This window comes from Sinocyclocheilus anshuiensis, unplaced genomic scaffold, assembly GCF_001515605.1.
Source record: "Sinocyclocheilus anshuiensis isolate Anshui unplaced genomic scaffold, SAMN03320099.WGS_v1.1 scaffold11, whole genome shotgun sequence".
In the NCBI taxonomy this organism is placed as follows: Eukaryota; Metazoa; Chordata; class Actinopteri; order Cypriniformes; family Cyprinidae; genus Sinocyclocheilus; species Sinocyclocheilus anshuiensis.
In genome coordinates, this window is record NW_015551076.1 from 1,905,104 (window position 1) to 1,926,817 (window position 21,714).

At 39.5% G+C, this 21,714-nt stretch overlaps 1 protein-coding gene across 1 annotated transcript in view; it reads right to left on the reverse strand.

The window, feature by feature from the left end:
- Window positions 1–21,714, reverse strand: part of LOC107662410 (corticotropin-releasing factor receptor 1-like) — a 140,198-nt gene that overhangs the window by 54,034 nt on the left and 64,450 nt on the right. Inside the window, exons 5-6 of the mRNA XM_016452431.1 lie at window positions 17,326–17,411; window positions 3,660–3,766 (exon numbers count right to left, since the gene is read on the reverse strand). Coding sequence (XP_016307917.1) covers window positions 3,660–3,766; window positions 17,326–17,411 — 193 coding nt within the window. The remainder of the gene's footprint in view (window positions 1–3,659; window positions 3,767–17,325; window positions 17,412–21,714) is intronic.

Consider the following 21,714-nt stretch of genomic DNA (forward strand, 5'->3'; position numbering starts at 1 on the left):
ATCGATGGCACCATCGAACGGCCGGTGGGGAGGAAGCGAGGTGGCCCGGGACTTGCTGAAAACCAGCCGCAGATCATGGTACTCCCCCGGGACCCCAGTGATATCAGCTGCCTCAACCTGCAACACAGGAGACACAGACAAAGGAGGAGAAACTGCACCTAGACAACAAGCATGACAAGACTGACTCCAAGACAATATCTGACTGCGGGACCAATCCACATGAGGGTTGTGCTGAGCCAACCAGGGGTGCCCCAGAACAAGCCTAGCATATGGGGACTCCAGGAGGAACAGCACAACAGACTCACGGTGATTGCCCGACACAACAAGACTCACACGAGGGGTGGTGTGGGTGATAGTGGCTACAGGCTGGCCAGAGAGGCCCCAGACAGCGACAGGGGAGGAGAGGGGAATGGCAGGGATGCCCCAGCTCTTGGCCGTGCTACAGTCCAGAAAGCTGGCCTCGGCACCGGAATCAACCAGAGCCTTGCAGGAGTGGACCGAGTCTTGGTACATGACGGTAGCAGAGAGTTGGGTGCGTGACTGAGGGGAAATTAGAGGAGAAATGCCCACCAGGACTCCCTGTCTGACTAGTGGGCCTTGACTTTTACAGGACACAACCGAGCAAAGTGGCCCGACCTCCCACAGTAGAGGCATAGACCCTGGACCAGCCTCTGTTGTCTTTCTTGAGCCGACAATCGAAGCCGCCCCAACTGCATGGGCTCAGGTTCAGCCAGAGAGGAAAGAGGTGGTGAGTGGCTCTTCAAAGGCTGGGGTTCCTCCAGCCCCCAGGACGAGCGGGGAGCCAAGCGTCGCTGACGCAAGCGAAGGCGGCTCTCAACTCGAGTAGCCAGATTGATAAAGCCCTCCAGGTCTTGGGGTAGGTCGTGGGCAGCAATCTCATCCTGGATTTCGAAGTTCAACCCTTCCCGAAACATAGCTCGCAGCGCCCCCTCATTCCAGTCGCAGGAAGCAGCTAATGTTTTAAACTGAATGGCATATTCAGTCACGGAACGGCCTCCTTGACGGAGCCGCACTAGTGTGGATGCTGCCTCATCTCCCCTAACAGAGCGATCAAACAGCTTTGTCATCTCACCGCGAAACTCCGCAAAATCCGTGCAAAAGTGGGCTCTAGCGTCCCAAACGGCAGTCCCCCACTCGCGAGCCTTTCCCGTCAGCAGTGTAATGACATAGGCAACCTTTAACCGTTCTGTAGCATATCGGCGTGGTTGCAGCGCGAACACCAGTGAACACTGAGATAAGAATGCCCGACATGAATTCGGATCTCCATCGTATAAGGGCGGGTTGTTGGCAAATTAGAGGAGAAATGCCCACCAGGACTCCCCGTCTGACTAGTGGGCCTTGACTTTTACAGGACACAACCGAGCAAAGTGGCCCGACCTCCCACAGTAGAGGCATAGACCCTGGACCAGCCTCTGTTGTCTTTCTTGAGCCGACAATCGAAGCCGCCCCAACTGCATGGGCTCAGGTTCAGCCAGAGAGGAAAGAGGTGGTGAGTGGCTCTTCAAAGGCTGGGGTTCCTCCAGCCCCCAGGACGAGCGGGGAGCCAAGCGTCGCTGAGGTGCAGGTGAGAAGGGAGAATTAGCTAACAGGGATAACAAGAGGGGCAGGGTGAACACCAAGATGACAGCAGAGCACATGGCAAGCCATCAAAACAAAAGGCCATGTGCTCCATGATAACAAAGCCCAAGTAGACCCCACTGAAATCGTGACAATCTATCTATCTATCTATCTATCTATCAAATATAATAATATGTGTATGTATGTATATGTATATTCATGGTGTCTCAGAAACACTTCCAAATCCTGGATCCCTTGCTGTGCAAATGCAGTCTGCTGAAACATTAATAAGCCAATGTAATACTCCTGTGCTTCTGTCCTTGTGGGCAGACACAAAATGGCTGGAGGGTCTGAGTGCAAGAACACTCTGTGTTTACCCTGAACATCTGTTCACCGTGTATTTCATTACAGTTTTTCCCTGCTAGAGGACCCGCTTGAGCCCAACTACAATTTTACAACCTCTGTACTCGCACCCAGGCTCAATATATCCATGACGCACTGACTTGGGAACATTAGCTTGACAGCCAGAGGGTTATCAGCAGGGCACATCATTGTGAAAATCAGCATCCAATAAATCTGTCAGCTGACTCCTAGCGTGATTTTGATTGGAAATCCAGGGAAAGATGCCAGAATATCTTCCCCGGATTAATCAAGGCAGATTAAATCTGGGATAATCTAGTCTAAATAATCCTAAACAGCATGGATATTTCATCTGCTTACTCGTCTCAATCTGTGGCCAAAACACCAAAGAGTGTGTGGGAATGGTGAAATACGTAACTATTCTCCTCCTCACATCCAGTTTGACACATTGATCCAGGCTAATTAAGGCTTAGACATGATCCCATAGAAACAAGTCTCTCAGTTTGATTGAGCATAACATAATGAGCGCCAGCTCAGTGAAGACCTTCAGTTCTCGTCCCTAAACCATGGCACTTCTGGACTGGAATAATCATGAAGTGGAGTGTGCGTGCCCTTGATGCGCTGCTAAGATGTCTTCATTTCTACACCATCAGTCTAAAATCTTATTGCTGGGAGCACTCCGCTGACCCATGACGTATCGATTTCTCAGGTGCCCTGACAAGAGAGAGAGATAACCTGGACAGGTTGTCCTTGGACCTCAGAAGCCTCGTCGCCTGTGATCAGCGAGCATATACAATTCTCCGTTCTCTGCCATTCAGCTGGCCAGCCGATGTATAGTTTCTGTCAGCAGCTTGGAAGTACATCAATTGATGTACTGATGGGATGTGACAAGAAGGCAGCCTACTGTATATTTGTGTTGGGGGCTGAGCCCATGTCCCTCTCAGTTAAACTGATTTAAAGTTGATCCAAGCAAAGGACACTGGACATGTTAGGAGAGCTGTCCAGAAAAGGGATCATTTGTAGGGATATCTGGATATTTGGGATTATTTTTTTTGCACACGCAAAAGCGATCTACAGAAGATACAAAATTGAAGCTCCCATTGATGTGTGTGTGTGTACATATATTATTATTACATATATGTATATATATTAGAGATGTGGGATCTATATATCTATCTATACATACATATACACACACACATAGGTTTTTAATATAAAATAATATATATCAAAGATACTGATATATGTTGAGATGTTTTTATTTAAGGAGAAAGGAGAAAAATCTGCAACCATGTTAAAACCCAAAACATTTTTTTTCTGATGAGCTATCAAAACATTGCTTCATTTGCGAGCCAATGGTGTGCGTTTGGAGCAGGACTATTGCATATGATTATCCAACCAATGGCAGAAGGAGGTGTGTTTGGAAAGTCTGTTTGAAACATCAAGTCATTATTTTTGCAATTGCATTTAGTTGGTGGCACAAAAATGACAAACTTTACTCCATTAGGTCTCCTGAGCAATAAAGGAGCCACAGCTGAGCAATAAATTTCCCCATAAATCTTTTACAGTCCTGAGAATCCTTAGTTACTTATTCATCCACACACTTCACAAGGCAGTAGCAGCGGTTCATACATGAATCTCTCTCATGCGAGTCCACCTGTGTGACTAATGCAGATGTTCAATTCTGTTGAAAAGCCCTCACAGCAGAGGCACTCACCCACCTGAGTCTCATGAAGAGGATGAAGGCGACCAGCAGGGCTCCCAGAGAGATACAGTGTCCCAGGTAGTTTATGATGACTGCAATGTGGTAATGCAGCTTGCTCTTCTTCTGAAAGATCACAAAGGGACAGACACACATAGAAACACATTAGGAAGATGAGAGACTGATGTCCTGCAGATATCTGGCATCTAAATCCCAACATGGAATAACTCCTAAAAGCTTTTTGGGGCATTACAGGAAGAGAAAGAAAAAAAAAACTGCAGGAGAAAAAAAAAGTTCCAGAGGACTCTTGGGAACTCTATGAGAAAGAAAAAGAACTCTATAACGGTACAGCATATGATATTTTGATACCTGTTATTATCCTGCCAGTTTAATTTCAGAGAAAACATTAGTGTCAAAACCGTTGAAAAAAATCTAATGGCAGCTATTCAGGTGGCAGGTATTGAAAATAATCCTTAGTCAACAATCTTCAAAGCAGGATATATTTTCTTTAAACTATTCACATAAAACTGCCTTAATACGTCGTGTTGAATTTGTTATATTACAAATTTATATATAGTCCCTCATCATACTACTGATTGGATTGGACACCTTTAACATCCTTAAAACTTTCAATTTTCTAGATTATTACACTTATCTGGTGTTGCCAGATTAGATTTGAATGCCTCAGAGGACATTAATGATAAAATAAGCATTAAATAAATAACTTAACATCACACAGCAGCCAACACACGGACTCTCCCTTAACCTAATCACATTCTAAAAAAAAACAAGTCTCATCCGTAATCATTAGCCTTGCACATGAGGATCGCATTACACCGCTCTGCCTGACACTAATGCTAGCAGCATCCAACCAGCAACTGTTTCCAACTGTTGTGAATATTTCACTCTGTGATGAGTGAGGCAGATGTTCATGGTCTCCACTATCACGATGATTGCCAACCTGACATAATTCCTTTAATTAAGCGATTAGCTTTGGCTCAGTCAAACGGTTGCTTGCTTATAGCACAACAACTCACATAAAGCTGAAGTTTATGCCCATGTTTGAGCTAACATGTCAAAAGTCAAAGTCAAAGTCACTTTTATTGTCACATCACCACAGCACATGTGCCTTGGTGAGTGAAACTCTTGGGAGCGTGCTCCAGACAGTGCAGAAACAATTTACATATAAACATACAGACCTCAACAGATGACAATGTGCAATATGCACATACATATAGTCAGTACACACAGTGTACTATTAGACATACTTACAGTTAGCACTACACATTATACACAGTATGTACATGCAGTTAGCAATACACATTTATACACAGTATGTACACATTCTACATTATGTAGACATATATACACAAAATATGCGAAGGTGCAACAGATTATACATTAATTATAATAATACATTAATTGTTATACATATAACATGTCATGCTTGTGGAAAAAAATACATATTAATAGCCTTGCCAAATGATTCCATGAAGCATATGTTGATCACGTAACACTCAGGTTAGTGTGTGTGAGCATATAGGCATCATGTGCTCTTTCATTGCCAGCCCAGCACCTTTCCTTTCTCTAGCCCCTCACTGCATCCTCCTGGTGCAAAAATCTGTCGCTGAATTCCTGTGGTCGTCACAGGACGGGCTTGTGAGGCAAACCCCCTCTGGTCACTGCAGACCCCGTGGACCACTGAGACCAGAGGACCAGACTGTCCAAGCAGGGGGAGGAAAGGCAGTTCTGGAATCCAGTGCTTACAAATCCACAAGTCTCATGACACAAGCCAGCTAGCACGATTTAACCCAGCAGAAACCGCTCAGATGGCAAATCAATCAGAAACTGCAAGGACTGATGTGTTTATTGCTTTAGGGATGAGGTAATCCTTTAGGAGAGAATTTGGAGAAAAATTAATACATTTTTTTTGTTTTTGCTCAACATAACATAGCAGTCCCCATAAGAGATATTACAAAAAGAGGTTGACTTTTAAAGATTGATCTCTGCTCTCCCAGATACATGCATTAAGATGTCGCCAAGATGTCTGCCAAAGCGTGCATCATCTGCAAAGCACTATGATCAATTTTAGATGCCTTGTGTGTGTAAAAGCATCTGATAACAACTTCAAGGGTTAGTTTACACTAAAATGATTCTCAGTTATTCACTCACCCCCACACTGTTACAATACCTTCATATAAAAACACAAAAGAAGATATTTGTATCAATGTTTTTCTACTGTTTTTGTGAAACAATAAAATTCAGTAGGGTCCAAAACATCAGTGGACTCCATTAACTTACCTTTTTAAAATATCTTCTTTTGTGTGTTTGAGCGTGAGTAAATGATGACAACATTTTCATTTTTAGGTGAACTATCCCTTTAAAAATTTTGTGGATTCACACACACTACTGTTCAAGAGTTTGGGGGCAGTAAGATTTGTAAAATGTTGTTTCTCATCAAATTTCATGGTCACCAAAGCTACTATTTATTACACAAAGCTGCTATTTATTAAAAAAATAAAAATAAAAAAATAAAAATAAAAACAGAATGTTTTTTTTTTATTTCAAAATAAATGTTTTTGATAAAAATGTATTTTAAAATATAATTTATTTATCATTTATGATTGAGATATCAATTTAATATGTCGATTTGTTGATCAAGAAACATTTCTCGTTATTAATGTTTAGAACAGTCATAATGCTAAATATTTTTGTGGAAAACATGATAATTTATCATTTTTTTTCCAGAATTCTTTGATGAATACAAAGTTCAAAAGAGCAGCATTTGAAACAGAAATCTTTTGTAACATTCTGAATGGCTTTACTGTTACGTTTAATGCATTCTTTCTGAATAATGTATTAGTTTATTAAAAAAAATACAAATAAACAGCAGTGTAAATTCTGAATTTTAAAGGTCCCAAATATATCTACTGGATGATGTTTTGACAAAAATATTAGCCAAAAAATATCCAAATGAAACTGGACACTAAGGGGTGGGCAACATGACCAAAATCTTATATCACAATATGAGTAATTTTATTTCATGCAACAATATATATCACAATATATTTATTTTTGCTTTAAATAAGGTCTTAACATTTTTGATACCATAGAAATTTCATAATTCTTGTCGGCAGTGTCAATATCACAAACAACTTATACTTGCCTAAAACAACAACAACAGCAAAAAGTAATTATTAAAGTTATAAAAGTGATTTAGTCAAGAGCAGCGAGAGATTTTCTCTCTTTTGTTGTTTGATTAACATGAATGACAGACAACAGGAATATTAGACTGCTGTCACTTCTAAGAGCTGCCCGGATCCAATACACTGTTACACATGTGTTTTCTTTCTCAGCTGTTTGCTTTCACTTAAAACCTAAATTACTGTGTTTACGAAGATGCTTGCAAAGCATTTTGACACTTACAAGTGTGTGTATTTAACCGTTCAAGGCCTAAGCAGCAAAAAATAACTTAATACTCCCACACTCTACTCTTCACGTGCATGCGTCTCTTTGACAGCATGTTATGACCCAAAACCAATTTCAGCTCGTTAAATCTAATCAGAGAGGCAAGGACTGAACATATAAGAAAATCACAGACGACTGAATTAAGATTTGACGTCTATTTACATCATAAGATTTAATCCAAAGGCAAAACAAAAGAACAAACAACAATACAAATCCAGAAATATGCTATAATGAACAAAAGATTAACACAAGTAATAACAGTTAACAGGTAGGGCAGCTAGGGAAAACAGAAAACCTTGACTACACCTAACCACCTAGAGAGATCTTACCTAGCTACCAGGGAAAATAAAGTAGGTGAGTCTTGCGGGCTACTGCTTCCCTCGCTAGATCTAACTAAATAGCAAAAAGTGAACTAAGAAAAATAAATCCACTACCCGTTAGTGAAAAGACAAAAAAATATGTAAAATAGAAGTAGAATGAAAACTGGTTAATCAAATAGTCACGGAAAAAACAATTCAAAGTAAAAAATAACCAAAACAGGATCACTCCTTCAAGGAGAGGAGAGGAGAGGAGAGGAGATGAGCGATCTCAGCAAATGCCATCACCAGATGCCATCAATGCCATCAAAGTTTGTATAGTAGAAATCCCCGATGACCTCATTCCACTTTCAAGGATCGGGGAAATCCTCCTCACAACTCCACCTACAGGCTAAAATAAATAAATCACACACGTGACAATTTCTCTACGTGCAAACCCACACAACACAGCGCATATAGCAAAATTCGTTTTCTTTCGCTGATGATTGCATTTAAACAGCTTAAAATCGCTTGTTTTTAAACTGCAATGCTTAAAAACAAGTGCAAACTTTACGTTTTCGTGACCACATAGCACAGCAATGTCACGTGAGCGTGTAACCGCAAAAGAGACGATAGTCCAAAATCTCTACCGGTTGACAAATTTCAAACCGGTTAATCGTGTCTACCAGTATATCACCCACCCCTATAGGACACATATCAAAGATGTCAAAGATCCAGGAACTAGGCCCAACTCCTACCCCAAACTCTCTGCGTTGGTTGAGCCAATGGCATTACGTCTGGCCCAGTCAGGCTTCTCAAACTAAACCATTACAATTCTGTTCGGTGCTGCTCTGAAATTACACGCTCTACCTTTAAACGCTCCCTTCAACTGTCAGACTAAAGGATTCTAAGAACCCTCCACATTTTCTATGATTTGGGCATTAGCAGGGGTTCACACTCTCCCCTCTGATGCCACTTCTTTTAACTAAATCCTGAGAGAAGGGCTCTTCAAAGCAGCCTCTACTGATCCCTGCATTGTATCACGCTTGCCCTATTTTAAGAGGAGGCTCGGCACACCAACACATCCACGCTTACCAATACAGAGCAAAATGTTCCCCCTCGGGATGCTGCTCTCTCCTGGCTAGACTACGAGTCGTCTAAAGGCAGACGGATTCGCACCCGGAGAGCCTGTGGGAGTGCCTGCTTACGCATTCGGAATTTTGCTGTCAGTTTGTATTTTTACAATGCAAAGCCTCTTGTAGGCTTTCTGGAAATTTCTACTTCACTAGATACATGAAATGCTACATAAAAAGTGGGCCGTTCTCTGTGGATGCTAGCTGGAAGGGGGCTGACTACATTCTTGCATTAGCACCCTATCTGTTACAGACCCCGCAGGGAGCTTGTAGGCAATGGCAGACGCATTGGCGATGCCCTCTTGTTGCACTTTCCTCTGTAGAGTGCTTTCTTGTTTTGAGAGAGCATAAGGGTTTAGCAATCTTAGCACCTATGTGGCTTGCAAAATACTTTAGGCAGTTGAAAAGAGGAAACATAGTCTTTTAGAGATGTCTTGGCTCTTGAACTTCTGTCTATAAAGGACTGCAATGCAGATGGAAACCTCATCAGGAAACTTTTACAACAGTGTAAAATTTCATGAGGTAATTATGCTTTTGAAAAAATTTCCACTACAAAATACTCAGTAAATTCTACTATTAGCTGGATATGTCAACATTTCCTCTCGGAAAAAAATTATATACAAGACTAAAACATATTTTAGACACTTAAACCTTTTTAAACTTAATTGTTCTTTATTGGCATTTATTGGCTTTTCCACCATCGCGCTGAACGGTTCTCTTAGCATAACCGTTCCATTCCGCGCCGATCCGGGCCGGCCGGTACAGTTATGGTTTCGTTTTCCACTGCGGAGCTGATAACGGATCTCTTTGGAATGCTATTCAAATGCGTCAGTCGTTGCCGTGATAACACAAGTGTGTACATATGATATGAGGTGTAAATAACCACCGCGTTATGGAGGATGATCAGAAATTTCTTTACATTTTATTACTAATTTGTGTTTACATTGCTCAAAATAGCGCGCTTAACAAGCTACGGAGAAACTAGCAACCAGGCAACAGACAAGTGACAGATCCTGAGTGGCGACGTCACGCACACGCACTCTACCAGCACGGCTCACCGAGAATTCTGGGCCGAGAACGGTTTGTAATCGTGCCGCGCCATACCAGGCTCACGTGGAAATACAACTGGAACCACACCTGACAGTTCTTAGAACCGTTCGGCCCGATAGCGGAAAAGTGGCTTATGGTTCCCTAAAGCAGTGTTTCCCAACCGGGGTGCCGTCTGTCGAGAGCAGGGGTGCCGCGTAAAAAATCCTTTTTTAATATTTTTAAATTACTAAAATGTTCAAAAAAGCATCTATATAATATCCATTTCTGATGTTGCCAATAATTAGAGATGCACCAAATTAGTTCACCGCTCAGGTTTCACTTTCACGCTCTGTGACGCTCTGTGTATTATCCCGCTCTATGCGTGTGCGCTCCACTCAGCGCTCCACTCGTATACCGTTCATGCGAATCGGAACAGCAAAGTCCACTCAAAAATTGAGCTGACAGGAAACATCGATGTAGTACAGTATTGTTTCTGTCTGCAATAGCCCTACTGTGTTGTAACATGGTGTGGTAAATGGGCAACTCTGGTAACGCTGCCCTTGATCTGCTAACCGCTATGTTATGCTCGCATGTTCTGATTATAATAGCTTTCTAGGACTAAACATTATTTGGATAATTGGTTAAAAAAAAAAAAAAGAAAAAAAAGTTAAATATCTTAACCCTACTGTTAGACCTACCTGAAAAACTAAAAAGCAATTTATTTAATTCGAAGGCCTGTCGTTATTTTTTTATTTGTGCTATCATTATTAATTTCTTTATTTGTTGTTATTTTATTACTGACTGCTTACTTGTCATTTTTTATTCAATTCAAAGTTTGAAATCAAGCTATCTCGTGCTACTGCACCAAAATTACACCACTGTAAAATTAAAAAAACAGAGTGAGCAAAAATTTGTGAGATAGCTAGGTATAATGGTAATTAAATAATGTTTACATATGTATAAAAGCCTACATTAAAATCTGTCATATAAATTGGTCTCTTCATTAGAAATTAGCTTACTGATTGCCACCATTGATGGACAACATTTTTTTATAATATTAAACATATCTGTATGACATTATATTCTGCAGTTCTTCCCTGTTGTACCGAATATCTATACTTTTCAAATTATCATATCGAAGTTAGAAATTCAAATATTGTGACAATTTATTTTGTAGGGTGCCGCAAGTTTGTTAAAATTTCTTAACTAAAAAACGACTAAAAAAAGGTTGGGAAACACTGCCCTAAAGAACCTTTAACATCCATGGAATCTTTCCATTGCACAAAAGGTTCTTTACAAAAGAAAAAGGTTCTTGATATTATTCAAATGTTCTTCAAAACGTTTTCCTTTAAGAACTGTTCGCTGAAAGGTTCTTTGAGGAACCCAAAATGGTTCTTCTATGGTTTTACTGTGAAAACCCTCTTTTGGAACCTTTATTTTTAGGAATGTAACTTCTCAAACCAGCATAATTTAGAGTAGGATAAAAATCAGCTCATGTGCCACTTTGCTGATCTTGTGCATGTTTCTGTCTCATAACCAGGTGGTTTGAGGGCAATTGCTCATTGAGGTTAAGCACTATCAAATCTAATGCCGTCCCCTATGATCTCCATCCTTGCTACAAAGAACAATTCATTGAGAACACAAGGCATTTGTTCTGTTTTCAGCAATAAAGAGGGTGGGGGAAGTGGGGGAATAGAAATTTGATTTTAATATGGAAAATATGACAATTTCTTCAGCTTTAATAACAATATGTGATTTTGTGTGTGTGTGTGTGTGTGTGTGTGTACAAACGCTAAACCTTAGCAAAAAATGTAACGAGATAAAAGACCTCAAAATATTGTGGCTCACTGAACATCTGAAGGTAATGATTTAATTGTGCAATTGGATTAAAAACGTCTCAGACATGCCAGGCTAGAGGGCCTGAACTGGTCACTGGCCTTCATTAACTTGTTGCACTCTGCCTGTGGAGATTCCTTTAGTGGTTCAAATTGAAATCTTATTATATCTGTGAGACACTGGATTGCTGTGTGCTCCTTCTGTGATATAGTTTGTATATTTTTGGCTTGGAAATCTCACAGGTAAATGACAAAGCTGCTTTTTACTGCTTAAATAAATCCCCAGACTACCCTTGGCTCTCCATAACTTAGTTTTCAAAAATATGTTTTGAATCTTCTAGGGGGGAAGACACCAGCTTTTGCATTTCAAAGAGTCAGAGAAAGGTTACACAGGAAGGTTCAAAGTTATGAATTTCCCAAGAGAAATAGATGATCTTGGCTATCTTCAGTGTTTTGATACTTAAAAACAGATGAACAATAAACTGTTCCGGTAATAAATTCCTCAAAATTTCAAATCAAGCTCTGGTGATCGTCAATAGTGACAGAAAGATTGGTTCCTTTTATTTATATATATATATATATATATATATATATATATAAATAGAACATATGTCACAACAAACTCGTAGTTACTGGATGCTTCTCCATCTGTGGGCACTTTTGGTCCCGTGGACTACACTGTAAAAAATGACCGTGAATTTAACGGTAAAAGACTGTAAAAATGCTACAGTAAAAACCTGTTAAATGGTTAACGGTAAGTTCCCCTACTATATACGGGGAAAACTGTACTGGACATTGCATGTAATTTTACGGTAGGATACCGTATAATTTACAGTGAATAACCGTAAATTGACATTCCCAGAATTCCCTGCTTTACATTTCAAATTTGATGTTTTTTTGTTGAAATAACAATGTTTCATGTGTGTTACCATGATGGTGTTTAGTGTTTGTGTGAATGACACTGTGCACCTTCTATATATGTTAATATTTAAAAGCTGCTTGTGATAGGCTTTGGTTCATCATGTGACTTTCTCATTACCACCTGCTTTTGGTGCAGTGTTTACAAAGGTACAAAACAGATTTTAGTACTTCAGTGGGTTGGTATACTAACATTATATCAGTTAATGAAATTACAGTATTTAACTGTAAATTTAAATTAAAACCGTAAAACCTAAAACCCTGCTACCGTATTTTTTACGGTAAAATTCCGGCAACCACAGCTGCCGGTTTTTTACTGTGAATTTCAGTTAATGAAATTACAGTATTTAACTGTAAATTTAAATTAAAACCGTAAAACCTAAAACCCTGCTACCGTATTTTTTACGGTAAAATTCTGGAAACCACAGCTGCTGGTTTTTTACCATAAATTTTACGGATTTTTTTTTTTTTTACAGTGTAACATAAATGCCATTAAATTACTATTTGATCACCACCATTATAATTTTAAACTCATTTGAGTTTAAACAGTGCATTCAGACATATTCTTTCATTATTTCCCCAGAACCAACATGAACAAATTCAATTTCCACCATTTGTGGAATAAAATGGCCGGCTCCTGTGTTTTACAAAGTCTAACTGTGTACCTAACATGTTACATATCCTAAATACACACAATTAAATCATATTTTCATGCTTTTTGAATACTTTGACTAAATTACAGCATGACTGCAATGACGCACAATAAATATTTGTTCATTAATGTTTTTCTTTGCACATCGCATGTCTAATATTTCGTTTCAAGCATGCTTTTCACTGACACGGTTTTCTCATTGGTGAACAAGTACACTAACTTTTGGGTATGGTAAAAATTTCTTTCAAAATTGATTCAATTAATTTTCATACAATAAATACTGAAATTCTGTATTTAATACAAAAAAAAAGAAAATATTTTATAATAGATTATTGTACTTTGAGATAGAAAGTATTGGTCTAGAGGGCAAAAAGATAAAATATATATAATAGCGCATTTGAAGAGATAAAATAAGTAATGAAAATTTTCCAAGGACTTGGAATGCGACCTTGTTATTTAGGAAGAAAAGAAAAGTTAAAATCTGTTCGTTTTAATAAAAATCAACCCCTGGAACACAAAACTTCCTGTAGCCTCAGAAACATTCACCAGCTGTCAGAAGTACACATTTCATGACATTGTGATAATGTTAATGAAAGTCAGTCCATTCTGCTTGAATCCTGTGACAGCTGCCACACTGCACAGTCTCTCAGTCGTTTCTTTTCAGCCTGAAGTGCAGCGATTGTAGGTTTATTCAACCTGCCTGGCCGTGTATGTCCCCCAGGGCAAAACCCATGCAAGTGCAGCCTCCCCTGCTGGCTCCATTTCCACATTTGCCTAAGCTGTGAGCACCACAGAGTCACCACATGTTCTCCTATGTGAGCGAACTTATTAATTATTAAATCAGCAATCCCGTAGGAAACAGATGGCACAGATAGCGGGCAGCTAACGCACGTCTCCCTGGCATTTTGTGTGTGTGTGTGTGTGATACTGTAGATAAGTGGGTGGTTTTAGACTACCTAGGATCTGTCACATGTTTTAGCGGTACCTTGTGCCAGTTGGCTCAAATGCTGAATTGTGTGTATCGCATAAATATCACTATAGAGGATAATTGCAGTTGTTTTTTAATTGTTTTAAAATCCAAATAAAAGTGTGCTTTTTGTTTGTTCTTTCTGCTACACTGTGTTTACAATAACAGGAGCTGAAGTGCTAAAAAGCCATCATCACCCCACGTTTAACTAGCGTTTGTTATCAATAAACACTACTGTGTTTATTTGAATGCATCCTCAATTTGGATCAAGAGACTTGAATGAATACATCATGCTGTGCTACTATAATGAATGGTGTTGCTAAAAACAAACTTTAACACAAACAAGCCTCATCTATTAAAACTCTGCATCACAGAGAACCTGTCAAGTCAGATTCATTCAGATTGTTTTCTCAAAATGTAACTTTCAGCTACAGTATTTGCATTGGGCAGAAAATTGATTTAAAGATTAATTGAAGGCACATTTCACTCAAGAATGAAAATTCTCAAGTTGTTCAAAACCTGTTTGAGTTTCTTTCTTCTGATGAACACAAAAAGTTGGTAGCCATAGTAATTGTTTTTCATACAATGGAAGTCAATGGCTACCAGCAGCTGTTTGTTTACCAACATTCTTCGGAATATCTTCTTTTGTGTTCAAAAGTACAAAGAAACTCATGCAGGTTTTGAACAAGGGTGTGTAAATGATGGCAGAATTTAAATTTTTCCTAACTATCTGTTTAATTATATAATATGCTGATTAAATAATCAAATGAAATGCAAATAATCACATAAATCAATATTTGATGACAAAAGCTTGCCAATAATGCAATATTGGGGCAGTAACTCACTGAATAGACATTTCGAAAAGTAGCTTAATAATTGTTTGTACTAAATTAACATGGTAAATTGACCCTGATAGTAACATTTTCACAGAATTTCCCAAAATAATTTTTATGTCACACATCCGCTCCTGGAATGCATAGTAATATACTTGGCTCTATGGTGCAGCTAATGCTGAACAACTGGCTTAATGTATTTTTTTCATGGTAAAGTGAGTTTTGTTAATTGCCAAGGAGATGTGTTCTGGGAAAGTCATATGTTTATTTTGTGAATAAATCTGGCTTGATAAGCTCTGCTGCTTGGCTGAGAGCAGACGCTCTTTCTCTCTGAGCTTTATTGCCTTCTGTTTCTGATTCTAATTTAATTTGAATGTGAATGGCATCTTCATCAGTGTTGACTCTGTATTAAATCTTTTTTTTCATCCCGCTAAAATATGGTTTTCGAATGGTGGCCGAGTGATGCCAAAGACTTCACAACAACACTTGCTGAGGGTGACCAGGCAACTGCTTGTGTCTTCACAGACCACAATAGACAGACACAATGACAGAAGAGCAGCACTGAAAAACCCTTGCCCCTGGGGGAAAAAAACATTTCCATTTACAATAACCTGAGTGATAATGTAAGAACAAACAGTTATTCAGTTCTTCTGACGGCCACATTTGAAATATTCTGCAGTGGGCACTTGCTCCACAGTGCTTCATTTGCTCTACAATGGCAAGTCCAAATGCCAAGCAGGCCACTGGGGACTCTGTCTTAGTACAGAGAAGCTTAAAGGTTTAAAGACACCTCCATACCTCTGAGTACCACTGTTATGCTTTTCAGCTAAGATACCAAAAACTTCATGACCCTGCATTTTTTTGTGTCTGTATTTGTGTGTCCCCATCTGAACGGAGTTCACTCTCAGAAAAGAAAGTGCAAAGCCGTCACTGGGTAGGTCCCAGTGCTAGCTTTGTACTTTTTTTTTTCTGAGAGTGAAACCTGTATTTTGTATTTTATTTTCGAAGTTACAAAAGCCAAAAGGTACATCTTTGATGTCAAATTTGAACCTATACTGTATGGTGCAAACTGTGTTTGAACCTACTTGCCTGGATCAAGAGTAGCTACTAACTACAGTACAACAACAATCCTCCAGCTGATCACATGTTAACAGCATGACCTGATTAAGTGGCTCTTTTTCTACTTTTAAAAACAATGACCATGAATTCCAACAGTGCTCTCAATAATGAGGGAAAACCCTTATCGCTAGCTAAAAAAAAGCATCTAGTGGTAATCACATGCTCCAGTAAGCCACTGGCTGTGGTGGAAGCCCTCCCTGCTGTCTAAATATAAATCTGAGCATTATCCTTGCTAGCCCATTCCTCCGTCCCACTGATTGGATGAGCGATTTCGCTTTTCGCCATCCCTGTGTGAACAAAGGCTTAGCACGGCTGGTTAAATTGCTTCCTTTGAGGGAAGATAAAAGTCCATACATTATTAATGCCCCCATGTTACTTCTGTTACACCAAAGGACAGCTAATGAATCTTGTAGACGTGTAGCGTCAATGTCTCTGTCTAACAGCCATCCTGTGTTTCACAGAGAAATTCACCTGCAAATTCACTCAAACAAGTGTTTTGGATGCTGCATGCTGACATAAATACAGTAATGTCAAAATAATACAATTAATTTGGATTTAGAAGGTGGGCTGAAAATATATTGCATTATTTAAAAAAGTATGTCTTTAAAAGTTAATTTTCAATAAATTATATATTTCTTCATTTGTAAGAAAATGTACATAAAGTTATACTTTAAAAAACTATACATACTGCATTTAAAAGACGCTATAATAAAATAGCAAGCTGTGAGTGCATTTACTATTTATATCCAATAATCTGACTAACTTTGGCAAGCAGCATCCAGCTCGAACACTTGAAACACATAAAAGAGCATAAAGATAAGCCGCAAATAAAAAGCAAACCGTGTCTATGAAGGTCAGATGACAGTCTTGCTAAAGATTCCAAGTGACAACTCTATTGTGCCGTCTTTGAAGTTTTTACAGTGAGCTACCTGAACCAAGAACTCCTGAAAACATGCCTAGTGTCCCTCATTCAATAACACTTCTGTAACCTTCACATTAGATTAGATTCACAAAGTCTAAATGCAGTAAAATGTGGAATAAAACTGATGCAGGGTGCAAAGAAAAGCTTATATTTTGCATGCTACTCTTATTTAATACAACAATTTTCATAAAAAAAAAACTATATTACGAGCTTTATAAGCTGTTTCTGCTACTAGAAGAACAAGAACAACTGTTCTTTTGTACAGAGAGGTTCATGTGGTCAGTGTCAAATTTGCATAGTGATTTAGAGACCTTCTTGTTCTGATTTTTTTTTTTCGAAATTCTTAAACTAAAAACCTTATTATAATAAACTTTAAAACCTAGACCTTTTGAGCTCACTGTATAAAACCGTTTATTGAACAATAATTATTAGAAAAAATATGATTTATGTGTCATTGTGAAATAACTGTATGAAAGTATTTTTTTATCATTTTAAAAAAGTGCAACCACGTACCTCCTCATTGAGGATTTCCTGACATTGGGAGTAGTTTCCCTTCTTCGCCCAGGTGCCATTGGCAAGACATTCTCTGTACACGTTATCTGAAGAAACACACACACACACACACACACACACACACACACTGGTTATTGACTGATCCCCTTATTTAATTTCTGAGTCAGATAAATAGTTTATATAATGTTTATTCTGAACATCTGTGGACAGATATGCCACTTCTTCATGCATGGTATGTAATCCATTACATAATTCAAAAGTTATGCAATATGACCCAAAACACTAGGAATATTAATAGGGCAACAGTCAATATTTGACCTCACGGTGCATGTAGGTTTGACCTTAGCATGGATTATCTAGTTAACCTTGACTATATGTTAAAATCTAGTCTCACATAAAACTGATTTATGACTGCAAACCCCCCATGCTGTGCAGCGAAGAGACGAGTGTAACCTAAAAGTGATAGAACAGAAAACGTCAAACATCTTTTACTCAATTTTGGTTTACAAGCATCTCCTGAAACTTGAAACATATGTGGTCAAATCCATCCTGGGTGCAGAATTGTATGAATAAAAAAGCGATTTCAGGTTTCATTTCTCATTTCCATTTCAGTGGTTTCCAATTTCATTGTGGGACATTTCCTCTACAAGGCTTATATTGTGCTTTGAACAGCCATTGTTAGATCTGGTTGAAAGTTTTCTTCTTCAAAATTCCATAAAATAGGTTGAAATCCAACAACATGAGAATCTGGGGCAAAGATATTTTCACTGAGCACTCAGAACTCTGCTGACAGAAATGTTGAAATACAGTAGAGCCATAAGCATTTTATCCAGCGACACTTATATTACTCTATATAACAATCCGAGTGTCTTCCTCTATAGTATTAAGGTTGGAAATGGGGTTAGTATTGCATTATGCTTCCGGGAGCTATCCTGTTAAAGACTAACAGATACCTCAACCAGACTAACTTAATCACTAATTTGAAACCCACACATTAATAACTGTCTGTTACCACTTCAGCCATTGGAGCAGCTAATTTCAGGTTTGATTTTCTTAATAAGCATTTTTATCTAAAAAAAAAACAAAAAAAAAAACATTAATTTATTTGAAAAAGTATTAAAAGGTATTATGACTTGTTCATCACAGTATATATCTTGAAATAAATTTAAATTTGTTTATAAATCTGCACATTTCTTTTGAAGTCAGTAATATATATATATATATATATATATATATATGTGTGTGTGTGTGTGTGTGTATGTGTATATATAATATTTTTATTCAGTAAGAATGACTTAAACTGATTAAAAATGATATTAAAGACATTTATAATGTTACAAAAGATTTCTATTTCTAATTTCTATGTTTCTTGAGCATCAAATCAGCATATTACAATGATTTCTTAAGAAATGGCTGCTGCATCACAGGAATAAATTACATTTTAAAATATAAGAGAAAATTACATTTAATAATCTATTTAATAATCGAAATAATAATATATTTTAAATTGTAATAATATTTTACAATATTACATTTTAACTGCAATTTTGATTAAATAAATGTAGCTTGGTATAATGCAGCATATTTATTTGAATTATTTCAGCATTTTCATTTCAATATTTCAAAAAACAAACAACCAACAACAACAAAAAAATCTAACCTTCCTCAATCAAAATTTTCCCTAAAGGACGCATAGATATTTTGCTGAATAACAAGACAATATATTTGAACATTTAGGCTTTACAGCTTTCCTTGGAATACTGTAACGATGCATCTAAATATTCCTTTCCTTTGAACTGACAGTACACAAAGGTTGCTCGTTAACTTTTAGCTAATATGAGAGTCCTCCACTGGTTGAAAAACAACATGTAAAAAAAAAAAACTTTGTCACAGAATCTTCTGCACTATATTTTAGTTTCCATGGGAACTGGTGCAACTGTTGCAACTTTGCCAATTTGTGCATGTATGTAGAGCAAAGATTCAACTCGAGGTGATGCTACAAGATGATTAGAGCCCTGATTGCCCTACGGGCCTGACATCAGTGCCCATCATAACAAGACGCAATTACTGGAGTGATATCAGCTAGAGCTTACCATCCATCATAGAGCTGTGACAGTAGAGGACAATGGTATTGAAAGGACATGGCTGTTTTTCTTAATCCATGCAAGCTAGAGGCACACTATACATCGAGGGAATGATAAACATACAGCAATAGTTGCACCAAAATGCCTTTTTTTTTGTCATTACACAATGTCAGAAGTTTGGTGAGAAGCAGAAGTCAGGAAGAAGTTGAGAGGAATCTATCTGTCAGTCCATCCATCCATTCATCCATCACGTGTGAACTGACTATCTATCTTATTAACATATTAATTAATCCAACTTTAGAAATATAAGTATGTAGTACTATCAAGGTTTCAACATGATGAGGTAATTATGATTTTTTTTTGAAGATGGTGGGGGTTGTTATGTCATATTTTGCACTAAAAGGCCATGTATTATTTCTTTTTCATCTGTTGTTTTCTCATGATCTCCAAAAAATAAAAAATAAAAATGCGCTCATCATTTCTCTGCTCAGCCCCGAACTACTTAGTCAACATCTGCCAAACATCATCCTATTGTCACAAATTCAGCCTCTGTGGCTCCCTCCGATCACCACCAGAGGGAACCATCACCGGAGTACTAATATCCCCTCGGACTCCAATTCCCACAATGCACCTTGCCAGAGACTAATCACCTGCACAGGTGTTCCCCATCTACCCGGTCTATTTATACTGTGCCGTCCCTGCTCTCCTTGCGAAGTCTTGTTTTGCCTAGCAGACATTTCTGAGCGTTTTCCCTGTTTTGATTCCCTGTTTATTACCTGGACTGATTTCCCGATTACGACTGCTTGCTGCTTACCTATTCTGACCCTGCCTGCCTTGTTGATTCTTGCCATTGTTTGTCTGCCGCCTGCCTCGACCCTTATAACGAACTCTGTTTACGATTCTGCCCAGCCTTCGTTGTGTCTGACACCTGTTGACAATTTATGCCTGTATGACCTGACTTGTGATCTAATAAAGCTGCACATGGATCCTAACGCCACTGCCTCTGTGTTACAGAAGACTTCGCCAGAAATCGATCCAGCAGCGTTCTATCACTTCACCACAGAGGTATCTGCTCAAGCATCGGTTCTGGTCACACACCAGCAACAATTAAACCGACTTACCTCGCTAACGGAAGAGATGGTAAAGACCTTGCAAGCCCTTCGTCTGCAAGCACCCGAAGCCCACGCCTCTCCTCCGAATCCACCGCTTCAAGCCCCGGTTTCACCTACCTCCACCGCCAGCCCTCGGTTGGCGTTTCCCAAGAAGTTTGATGGCTCACCCTGCAATTCCGGCCGTTAACTCATGGCTACAACGAAGCAAGGAGACGTGGAATGAGGCTCACGTTCATCTCCAGAGAGCAGTCCATCAAACAAGGGAACAAGCTAACCGCCATCGGCGCGCCAATCCCAACTATCAGCCTAGTCAGTGGGTCTGGTTGTCCACTCGGGATCTTCGTCTCCGGTTACCCTGCAAAAAGCTCAGTCCCAGGTACGAGGGTCCATTCAAAATTCTCAGACAAATAACTCCTGTTTCATTCCGTTTGGCTTTGCCTGCCCATTATCGTATCTCACCCACTTTTCATGTCTCTTTGCTCAAGCCCTCTGGTGGTCCGAGAGGAGCGGAGGACCAGGAGGAGGCTGGTGACCAGAGAGTCCCTCCCATCACCATAGACGGCGAGGAGGCGTGCCGAGTTCGGGAAATTCTGGACTCTCGTCACCGGGGCAGAATGATCCAGTACCTAGTGGACTGGGAGGGGTACGGTCCGGAGGAACAGTCTCAGCCTGGTCAGTGGGTCTGGTTGTCCACTCGGGATCTTCGTCTCTGGTTACCCTGCAAAAAACTCAGTCCTAGGTACGTGGGTCCCTTCAAAATTATCAGACAAATAACTCCTGTTTCATTCCGTTTGGCTTTACCTGCACATTATCGTATCTCACCCACTTTTCATGTCTCTTTGCTCAAGCCCGCTGGTGGTCCGAGAGGAGCGGAGGACCAGGAGGAGGCTGGTGACCAGAGAGTCCCTCCCATCACCATAGACGGCGAGGAGGCGTACCGAGTTCGGGAGATTCTGGACTCTCGTCACCGGGCAGAATTATCCAGTACCTAGTGGACTGGGAGGGGTACGGTCGGGAGGAACGGTCCTGGGTCAATGCAGAGGATATTCTGGATCCCTCGCTTACCACAGACTTTCACAGAGACCACCCGGATAGACCTGCCCCGAGACCCCGCGGAAGACCCCGGCGTCGTCCGCCTCTGCACGTCAGGAGCCGCTCACAGGGGGGGGGGGCTCTGTCACAAATTAAGCCTC